Source organism: Vitis riparia, chromosome 19 (assembly GCF_004353265.1).
Source record: "Vitis riparia cultivar Riparia Gloire de Montpellier isolate 1030 chromosome 19, EGFV_Vit.rip_1.0, whole genome shotgun sequence".
NCBI lineage: Eukaryota > Viridiplantae > Streptophyta > Magnoliopsida > Vitales > Vitaceae > Vitis > Vitis riparia.
Window position 1 is genome coordinate 8,243,566 of NC_048449.1, and position 11,233 is coordinate 8,254,798.

At 37.5% G+C, this 11,233-nt stretch overlaps 1 protein-coding gene across 1 annotated transcript; it reads left to right on the forward strand.

Annotated features, from left to right (window-relative positions):
* The first annotated feature begins 6,301 nt into the window (after nt 1–6,301).
* On the forward strand, nt 6,302–7,354 carry LOC117908135. Its single transcript, XM_034821801.1, has one exon. The coding sequence runs from the start codon at nt 6,302–6,304 to the stop codon at nt 7,352–7,354; it is 1,053 nt and encodes a 350-aa protein (XP_034677692.1).
* Nucleotides 7,355–11,233: the final 3,879 nt, after the last annotated feature.

The following is an 11,233-nucleotide window of genomic DNA, read 5'->3' on the forward strand; positions in this document are numbered from 1 at the left end:
TGCAAAATGATGTACTCATGTCAACTGAACCAAGTCCTCAACTCGGAATATCCCAAAATACCATATGATCATCAATATCATCAACATCCTGATCAATCTACCAAATGCTAGGAGGAGGGAAAATTGCATGTGTACAATGCGTAGGTAGGGGATTGGTGGTCACACTTGGCCCAAAAAAGTTGACCAACCCTGAATCAATCAAGTATTGTATCGCATGATGGAACACCGAACAACGCTTAGTATCATGTCCCTGAATCTGATGATATAAGCAATGCTCATGTAAGCGAAAATGAGGAGGAATGAGATGTGGTAAGGGGCATGGTGCCAAAGGAACAATCAAACCAACATCTCTGAGTTTCTCAAAAGCTCGAGTCAAAGTCATACCCAATGGAGTGAACTGTCTCGTGGGTCTCTGAGCATATGGTTTAGGTGGCGGGTGAGTAGCGACTCTCGGATGTGATGGTCGTGGTTGTATGCTAGTCTGAGCAATGTAAGGTTGTTGAACATAAACCAGCTGATACTGATACTGTAGATGAGAAAAATGAGCTCTGACTATAAGAGGCCTGTAAGGTGAGTGAAGTGCAGACCTCTGATGTTGATAGCTAATAGTGTCAACCTCTCCAGACCTACTAGATGATCCAACTAGCTTCTTTCCCTTACTGTCAAGGGAAGGAGTAACATCTGTCCACAATCCTCGAGCAATGACCTCCTCGACACTGAAAGCTGCATGAACCAGACTCTTAAGATCATGAAATGGGATGCCCACAAGGCGTCTAGTGAACCTCAACTGTAGGTTCCGAAGAACCATATCAATCTGATCATGCTCCTTAGGCCAGTTTATCATACCAGCCACCTTTGCTCTCCAACGACTGACAAAGGAAGAAATAGACTCATCCGACCTCTACCTGGTGGCCTCCAACTCTTGTCTGGATACATCAATGTCGGCATTGAAAGAAAACTGAGTCAGGAACTCATGAGCCACATCTTCCCAGGTGCGAAGTCTTGAAGGCTCAACTGAAGCAAACCACCTTTGAGCTGCCCCACTAAGTGACATGGGGAAAAGGGCCACCAACTGTGCATCATCTATCTTGTGTGCTCTCATGACTATGCTGTATAGTCTCAAGTGGATTTTAGGACAACCAATCTCACTATACCGCTCAATGTCTGGCATGCGAAACTTGGCGGGCAAGCTAGCCGCCAGATGCCATCTTTATCATCCCAAGTCAAACCTTCATCCTGTAATCTGGTCTGTCTCATCCTGGCCTCAAGTCTCTCAACCCTAGCCTCCTGCTCGGTCAATCTAGTATCATCAGTAATAGTAACAAGGGGAGGCAGCAACAATGTGGCAACAAGTGGAGGAGTAGTCTCACAATGATTTGATAAATGGAATGGAACACCATGTGAAGTTCCAGGTGGAAAAACCTGTGTTGTTTGAGGTACATGGGGAACTGTATCGTCAGTGTTAATGCCATCTGGATGATGATCATGGCGAGAACTCTATATATGATCCAAACATCTACTAATCTCTTCCATGAACTCCTTAATAGAAGCAAGTGTGGAAGCTAGCTCGTCTGACATCTTGACCGAACTGTCTGAACTTTGATGTGAATCTGCTTTAATGAATCGACCTTCAACTCTCCTCCAAGGATGTAACTCCAGACTCAAACAACTCCTAAAATGACTCCCTACAATGCAAACAAAATAGATGAAGGACACAAGATAAGACCTTAAAAGACAACAGTACAACATACAAGCACATGGTCCTGCGGTGGCAATCCAAAATCTAGATTTATGATGAGAATTCTGGAGTCATAAAGGTGTCCATTGTGAGACGGCTACAAATGTGACTAGAGAATTCCTATCGATAATCCAAGATGAAAGAGGTGTGAAGAACACGCTATCACGAGATCAATACTCCATCTATAACCACATATCCTTGATTCGACCTTCAACCCAAGCTTCGTAAGAGAAAAATGATAAGGTGATCAAGGCAACTCTCTTGAAAAAAGTGTAAATGTGTCTTTCACCTTTTCGTAATGATAATATGAGCATCGAGTTGAAAATTGAGTCAATGATCAAACAAAGAATGGGTTATTGGGCCCATGATAGATGTATGGTGTAAAAAGGTGATCAATGAACATATCTCAAAGCATCAAGCAAGTGACAACAAAGTGAAAGGAGGTGCTAAGCCAAGAAAAGAATATGAAAGCCCTAGGGAGAAAACATGTTAAACTCATCAAGTGAAAAGCATAAACTAAGGCGACATGACAAAGGTGATCCAATCGATACTCAAACTCATACTAATCTCTGAGCACTCTCAACTGGAGACTAAAAAAAGGGAGTGTCGAATCCGAAATATGGCCACAGAGGCTCTGAAAGCCCTCAGATGCACCCACGTGTAGGGAGGGAGTCCTAATCGAAGGATCTACGGCTCAACCTACGAGGTCAAGGTGGCTCTAAATGGATATGGGTAAACTTTTAAAAGATCCCTAGTAGAAGCGATCGTATCCTCCGATGGTACACAACCCTTTACACGTCTCCGAAGAGATGGGGCGCTTCTAAGCAATGTGGTCACCATCTCCACACATGCACTACCTCGCATCCTAGGGGGTTCCTATGGTGAAAGCTCTCAGAACTCTCAGCACTAAGTGGTAATCTAAAGTGTACAGTGAGTGGTGTGGGTGCATCCAAAAACCCTATAAAACTAAAAGAAAACACATTGGCCACACAAATATCTTGAAATCTAGCTCTAGGCTATACAAATCTTCAATAATAGGGCTCCAATCGTCATCAACGTGTCAATCACTTCCAGAATGCTCCCAAACATTGGTATAGCCCATCGCTAGATCCTACTCACATCCTTTGGCTCGGTGATTACTACTCAAAAAGAGCATATTTTAGATTATAATTCTCATGAGTTTCATGTCTTTTGAGTAGTAATTATGCCTAAAACACTCAATTAACATGTTGTTGCCCTTGCAAGAGTTACTAACAAGTTTTATGGAGTTTTGGAGTCATTTCAAGGTATGTTTTTGATAAATTTGTGACAAAAGAGATGAATCAAATTGAAGAAAACAAATAAAGTTGATGATGATCCAAATGCATAATGAAAGAAGCAATGAAATGCACTTGGATCAAGCTTTGGAGCTTAATTGAAGGTGATGGAGATGGATTAAACATGAAGAAATGAGAAAAGTTGTAAAGAGGAGCCGGAATAGCATAATTGTCGGTTTCGCATGACCATGCGAAATTTTCGCACAGTCATGCGAAATGAGACAGAAATGAGGTGGCTGCAGCATAAAAGGAAATTTTGAGGAAGTGATTTCGCATGACCATGCGAAATTTTCGCACAGTCATGCGAAACGCTCCAAAAGAACAAAATTAAAGCTTTTGGATTCTCCACTTCGCACCATCATGCGAGATTGCTAGGGCTCGTGCGAAAATGCATTCTCTCCAGATTCCTTGATGAAGAAGCATCTAGAAGACCTCTAAAATGTTGCCAAGTGTCCTTTTTACCTTGGCCTATAAATAGAAACGAGATGGACTCATTTAGGAAGCTGACTTTTGATACATTTTCTAATTGTAGTAATTTTCATTCTTCTTCTCTCTATATAATTCCCCATTTTCCTTCAATTTCTCTTATTTTCTCGGTAGCCAAACATGTCTTGTGAGATCAAATCTCCAAGCATGAGTGGCTAAATCTCGTTTTTCTCGGAGGAGGGAGGATCTAAAGGCAAGATCTATGGTGAATTAGAGAATTGAGCTTGAATTGCTAAGGTAATTTGATCCAATTGATTGATTAATTGAAATTTGGGGATTTTTCTCTTCAAATTATCTTGGATGATTACTACAATGCAAGCTAGGTAGATTCATCAAATTCTTAATGCTAGATTTGATGAGATTGAATAGTTGCATTGTGTGAATCATCGGAAGATAATTTAAAATGAATTGAATATATGATTCAAATTGATCTATTGGATTAGATTACCTAATTTTAAGAGAAATTAGATCTAGATCTAAAGCTAAATCAAAAATCGGTTTAGATGAAAATTTAGGTTTTCAATCTAACTTGATGAAAATTAGATCTCAACACCTATTCACCATGGAAATTGCTCTCTAGAAAATCCTAACTCCGAGAATCTCACATCTTATTAATTTTCTTCTCTTTTACACTTCATTTTCAATTCAATTTGAGTACATTGCTATCTTGAGAATTTATCATGCAATTTCAAGTAAATTTCACTTGATCACCATCATTTCTTATCATCTCGTTCAAGCCTTAATTACCGAGAATAATCCATCCTTGTGGACGATACCTAAATACCACTATACTACGGTAGTTTGTACTAAAACCACTTTTTGATCGGGTACAAATTGCTATAGAATAGTGAATTAGGTTATAAATTTTGTTTTGATCCAATAAACGACAAAATCCGAGCGATTAAAAATGGCGCCGTTGCCGGGGATGGTGCCAAGGTGATTGAGGCATTTTCTTTGGTGAGGATTAACCCTTGTGATCCACATCACAAGATTGGTGAAGTTCTCTTTACCGATTCTCCGCTTTCATTTTATTTTTCTTCTAGATTTCATTTTTCTTTTTATTATTATTATTTTTTTCTCTTTTGTTCTTTTTGTTTTGTTTTGGTTTTTCTTAGCTTGTTTTGTAGGCTCTCCATTGCATGCTACATTGAGAATAAAATTCAAGGAAGATATTGAAAAGAACTTACATTGCTAATCATTTTTGGTTTGTGATCCAATTGTTGAGGAAATGGAAAATCAAGGGGAAAATCAACAAACTCAACAAGGACCAAACAATGGCAATTCTCACATGTCTAGATCAATGAGAGAATATATGCATCCTCAAAGAATAGGCATGAGATCATGTATAGTTCTTCCTAATGAGTCTATTGTGATAAAAACTCACTTGGTACCCCTTCTACCTCAATTTCATGGAATGGAGAATGAGAATCCTTATACTCACATCAAGGATTTTGAAGAAGTTTGTCATACTTTTCAAGAAGGGACTGCATCCATAGAGCTTATGAGATTGAAGCTTTTTCCATTCACGTTGAAGGATAAGGCTAAGTTGTGGTTCAACTCATTGAGGCCCCAAAGCATAAGGTCATGGTTGGAACTACAAACAACCTTCTTGAAGAAATTTTTCCCCATACATCGCACAAGTGGCTTGAAGAGGCAAATTACCAACTTTGTGGCATTGGACAATGAAAAATTTTATGCTTGTTGGGAAAGATATATGGAAGTAGTCAATGCTTGTCCTCATCATGGTTTTGACACATGGATGTTGGTGAGTTACTTCTATGAGGGCATGTCGCCAACTATGAAGCAATTGCTAGAAACCATGTGTGGAGGTGACTTTATGAGCAAAAGTCCCGATGAAGCTTTTGAATTTTTGAATTATGTGGTTGAAATATCAAGGTCATGGGATGAGCCACATGAAAGGGATTTACACAAGTCCAAGTCTCAAAGCAATTCAAAAGGAGGAATGTATATGTTGAATGAAGATGTTGATCTACAAGCTAAAATGATAGCTTTGACAAAAAGGCTAGAGGAACTTGAAGCTAAGGGATTTCATGAGGTGAATGCAATATATGATAATCCAATTTACATGGAGCAATGTTCTAGTTATCAATCTATAGAACATGAAGTGAGTGATTGTCCTACAATACCAGCCATAGGGGAAAGACTTGTTGAGAATCATCCGAACATGTCTTGGAATTGTGGACAAGAGCAATTTTCTTCAAGGCAATACTCACAAAGCCAACAATTCATGGAGGACTCTCCACAACAAGTTTCTTTGGTTGAGCAAGCTATTGTAAACTTGAGTAAAATTTTTAGAGATTTTATTGGTGACCAAAAGAATATCAATACTCAAGGAAATCAAAGGATAGACCATATGGAGACATCTTTCAATCATAAATTTGATAGCTTGCAAACTAATCTCACACAAAGGATTGATAAAATGCAGCTTGCTATTTCTAAACTCACAAGCATGCATATGGCGCAAGAAAAAGGAAAATTCTCTTCACAATCCCAACAAAATCCAAGTGGAGTCCATGAAATTGGAGAGGCAAGTGAAAGTTCTATTGAAAAGGATGAAGTCAAAGCAGTCATTACCTTAAGAGGTGGTAAGCAAGTTGATCAACCTATGCCAAAACCAAAAGAGAATAAAGGAGGGGAACAAAAGGAAAATGTGAAAGAACAAGAAAAAGGGAAAGAGGTGAATGAGAATAATAGATCAAAGGAAGATGAGATTGTTAAAGAAGAGGTTAAGAAGAAAGATATGCTCTTAGCTCCACCTTTTCCCAAAGCTCTTCAATCTAAGAAAGTGGTAAATAATGCTCCAGAAATTTTTGAAGTTCTCAAGCAAGTCAAAGTCAATATACCACTCTTTGACATGATTAGACAAGTTCCAGCCTATGCCAAGTTTCTTAAGGATTTGTGTACCATAAAGAGAGGGATGCATTTGAAAAAGAAAGCTTTCTTGACTGAACAAGTTAGTGCAATCATCCAATGCAAAACCCCAATCAAGTATAAGGATCCGGGATGTCCAACTATCTCGGTGAATATTGGCAACACTTTTGTGAAAAGAGCACTTTTAGACTTGGGGGCAAGTGTGAATCTTCTTCCTTACTCAGTATATAAGCAATTGGGGCTTGGAGAACTAAAGTCTACTTCCATCACACTTTCATTGGCGGATAGATCGGTTAAGTTTCCAAGAGGAATTATTGAAGATGTGTTGATCCAAATCGATAACTTCTATTATCCGGTTGATTTTGTGGTGCTTGATACGGAACAAGGAACTAGTGGACTCAACCATGTTCCTATTATACTTGGTCGACCTTTCCTCGCCACAGCAAATGCATTGATTAATTGTCGAAGTGGGGTGATGCAACTTACCTTTGGTAACATGACAATTGAGCTGAACATTTTTCATTCATGTAAGAAGCATGGTACCAAAGAGGATGAGGAACTTAAGGAGGCTTATTTGATTGAATTGCCTATGGAAAAGCTAGTAAAAGAAAAGGTTGAAGATAATTTTTCAAAACTTGGTGAAGCAATTTCTAATGAACGGATTGAAGTTTGGAGGATCAAAGAAGAAATTCAACCTTTGAAGTTAATGAAATGGTTTTTCAGCTCTAAGAAGGTGAAAACCATGAAGCATGGTGTGCACAATAATCCAAAGATCATGAAAAAGAAGCTCAAGGAATGGCATGACCAACTTATTCAAAAGAACAAGTTCAAAGAAGGCTATTTCAGGCCACATATTTTTCCGGGAAAGCTTAAGTACCAAGGAGTTGGTCCATTCATTGTTTGCAAGCCATATCCAAATTGAGTATTGATGTAAAGGTTAATGGGCTTAGTCATGTCAATGGCTAGCTAGCCCAATGGTTTCTCATTTCTCTACTTTCCTTTGAATTTTGATTTTTTTTCTTTTAGTTCCCATTAAATAAATCCATCTCAATTCTTTGATTTGTGTTTTGGAGGACTTTCCGGATGGATGGAATGCATGAAGCAAAGGAAAAAGGAGTTTTAATGACCCATCACCATTTTGCACAGTCATGCCAAAATAGGGAGGTCATGCCAAAATAGCACAATCATGCCAAAACATGGGAGTCATGCCAAAACAGGGGAGTTTTCATACCTTTGGAAATGTGCAAAACGAGTCTCTGTCCCAGTTGGCATGATCATGCGAAATTCTCGCATGATTGTGCGAAACTGATAAGGGTAGTGCAAAAAATTTTAACCATCTGGACCATTTCGCATGACCATGCGAACATTTCGCATGACTATGCGAAATCCATCTTAAAGACTGCAGTAAAATGAGCCATCTGGACCACTTCGCACACTCAGGCGAAATTTTTGCATGACTATGCGAAACTAATGTGGATAACTGCAGAAATTTCATGCATCTGGACCATTTCGCATCAGCATGCGAATTTTCGCATGACTATGCGAAAATTATGCTGAAGGCTATAATAAGATAAAACTTTCTTGACCAATTCGCATGTACATGCAAATTTCCGCATGATTGTGCCAAATTATTTCAAAAGAAGAAAGTGGTTGCAACACACTTCACCTTCTTGTCTAGTTTGCACATTTGTGTGAAATTTTCAAAAACTCCATGAGAATCATTGACTTATCATTGAAATCATGTTTTCTTTGGACATTGTCATCATCTATACCTTGATTTTACTCCATACATTGTGTCTCTAACATAGTTTTTTTTTAATAGATTTGTTTTCATATTTTCTTCTCTTATGTCATTCATATCCAACAATTCTCATGTGTGGTTTTATTTTTGTTTTAGCTATTGAAGCTGAAATTCATGAGAGATTGAGGTATCTTCCCTTCCTTTCTTTGTATATTTTCATTACACATTGAGGACAATGTACAAGTTAGGTTGGGGGGAGGGTTAAAAAGGAAGAGAAGGAAATATGTTATTAGTTTTATTAGTTTTTCTATAATTTTTTTTCATAAATCACATTTGTGACTTATTTGGTGAGATTTTTTTGAGATGACTATAACATTTGTGATTGATGAATGAGCAAACCTAACTTGAAAAAAGTTGATTTAGAATACTAGCTTATTTGCTTGATCTTAGAATATTTGTTATGTGAATTAAAGTTGATTTGACTTTGAAGTCTTCATTTTCCAAAGGGTCATTTCTATTTGAGTCTTGACACATACTGTGCACTCTAGACCCCGGATATAAGATGAAAAACTATTCTAACCTTAAGACTTGGACTTAATTATCTTATAACATTGATTACTCTTGAATTGAGTTGAGACACCTTAAAAAGAGGCCAATGTGCCCAATTGAAAAAAAAAAAAAAAAAAAAGTTGATGAATAAAAATGTTGAGTTATGCTTGCCTTGAAACCTGAGCAAGGTCCGAGGGGTATATGGCCCAAAGGTCTTTAAAGCCTGGTGCCCTAAGCCATTTTGGTTGGGAGCCACCGACCTCAATGCTCGTTACATGGGTGGATAGGTGGGGTATGAACTCAATTGTAGGTGCTAAGGTATTGGATCCTGATTTGAGGAGTCTGGGGTGAAGTCTGAGGAGTTAGTGGCTAGTTAAATAGTCCTATAAACTTGGGCCCTATGCCTTATGGTTGGGAGTCATCGATGAATCCCCGCTACATGGACCATATACTTGGAGATACCTTTAGCATTGCACTCCTACAATAAGTCCTTTGAAAAAAATAATAATAATAAAATAAAGATAGGTGCGTTTTTGACCTATGAGAGAGTGATTTTTGTTGTTTGAGATAATTTGAGCTAGGTTGGGGGGAGGATTAGTTTTGAGTACTATATTTGGGGGCTAGCTTAATTACACTCAAAACTTGTTTGGAAAAATTGTTTGGGAAAAGAAGATGGATATGTTTTTGATACCTTAACTTACATGATATTCTTTCTATTAGAGATAGTAAATAAGTTGGGATTTTGTTGATACCTATGGATAGTAGGGTGTGCTTGTTTATCAACCATTTATGCTATGGAAATTTCAAATATATTTTTTCAAATGATTTGCTTATGTGACTTATGATTTCTTTTGTTTGGTATTGTTTTTCTTTCCTTTTGTTATACCATTGCTAAGGGACTAGCAATGTGTTGGTTGGGGGGAATGATTACTACTCAAAAAGAGCATATTTTAGATAATAATTCTCATGAGTTTCATGTCTTTTGAGTAGTAATTATGCCTAAAACACTCAATTAACATGTTGTTGCCCTTGCAAGAGTTACTAACAAGTTTTATGGAGTTTTGGAGTCATTTCAAGGTATGTTTTTGATAAATTTGTGACAAAAGAGATGAATCAAATTGAAGAAAACAAATAAAGTTGATGATGATCCAAATGCATAATGAAAGAAGCAATGAAATGCACTTGGATCAAGCTTTGGAGCTTAATTGAAGGTGATGGAGATGGATTAAACATGAAGAAATGAGAAAAGTTGTAAAGAGGAGCCGGAATAGCATAATTGTCGGTTTCGCATGACCATGCGAAATTTTCGCACAGTCATGCGAAATGAGACAGAAATGAGGTGGCTGCAGCATAAAAGGAAATTTTGAGGAAGTGATTTCGCATGACCATGCAAAATTTTCGCACAGTCATGCGAAACGCTCCAAAAGAACAAAATTAAAGCTTTTGGATTCTCCACTTCGCACCATCATGCGAGATTGCTAGGGCTCGTGCGAAAATGCATTCTCTCCAGATTCCTTGATGAAGAAGCATCTAGAAGACCTCTAAAATGTTGCCAAGTGTCCTTTTTACCTTGGCCTATAAATAGAAACGAGATGGACTCATTTAGGAAGCTGACTTTTGATACATTTTCTAATTGTAGTAATTTTCATTCTTCTTCTCTCTATATAATTCCCCATTTTCCTTCAATTTCTCTTATTTTCTCGGTAGCCAAACATGTCTTGTGAGATCAAATCTCCAAGCATGAGTGGCTAAATCTCGTTTTTCTCGGAGGAGGGAGGATCTAAAGGCAAGATCTATGGTGAATTAGAGAATTGAGCTTGAATTGCTAAGGTAATTTGATCCAATTGATTGATTAATTGAAATTTGGGGATTTTTCTCTTCAAATTATCTTGGATGATTACTACAATGCAAGCTAGGTAGATTCATCAAATTCTTAATGCTAGATTTGATGAGATTGAATAGTTGCATTGTGTGAATCATCGGAAGATAATTTAAAATGAATTGAATATATGATTCAAATTGATCTATTGGATTAGATTACCTAATTTTAAGAGAAATTAGATCTAGATCTAAAGCTAAATCAAAAATCGGTTTAGATGAAAATTTAGGTTTTCAATCTAACTTGATGAAAATTAGATCTCAACACCTATTCACCATGGAAATTGCTCTCTAGAAAATCCTAACTCCGAGAATCTCACATCTTATTAATTTTCTTCTCTTTTACACTTCATTTTCAATTCAATTTGAGTACATTGCTATCTTGAGAATTTATCATGCAATTTCAAGTAAATTTCACTTGATCACCATCATTTCTTATCATCTCGTTCAAGCCTTAATTATCGAGAATAATCCATCCTTGTGGACGATACCTAAATACCACTATACTACGGTAGTTTGTACTAAAACCACTTTTTGATCGGGTACAAATTGCTATAGAATAGTGAATTAGGTTATAAATTTTGTTTTGATCCAATAAACGACAAAATCCGAGCGATCACTCGGTCAAAGAAC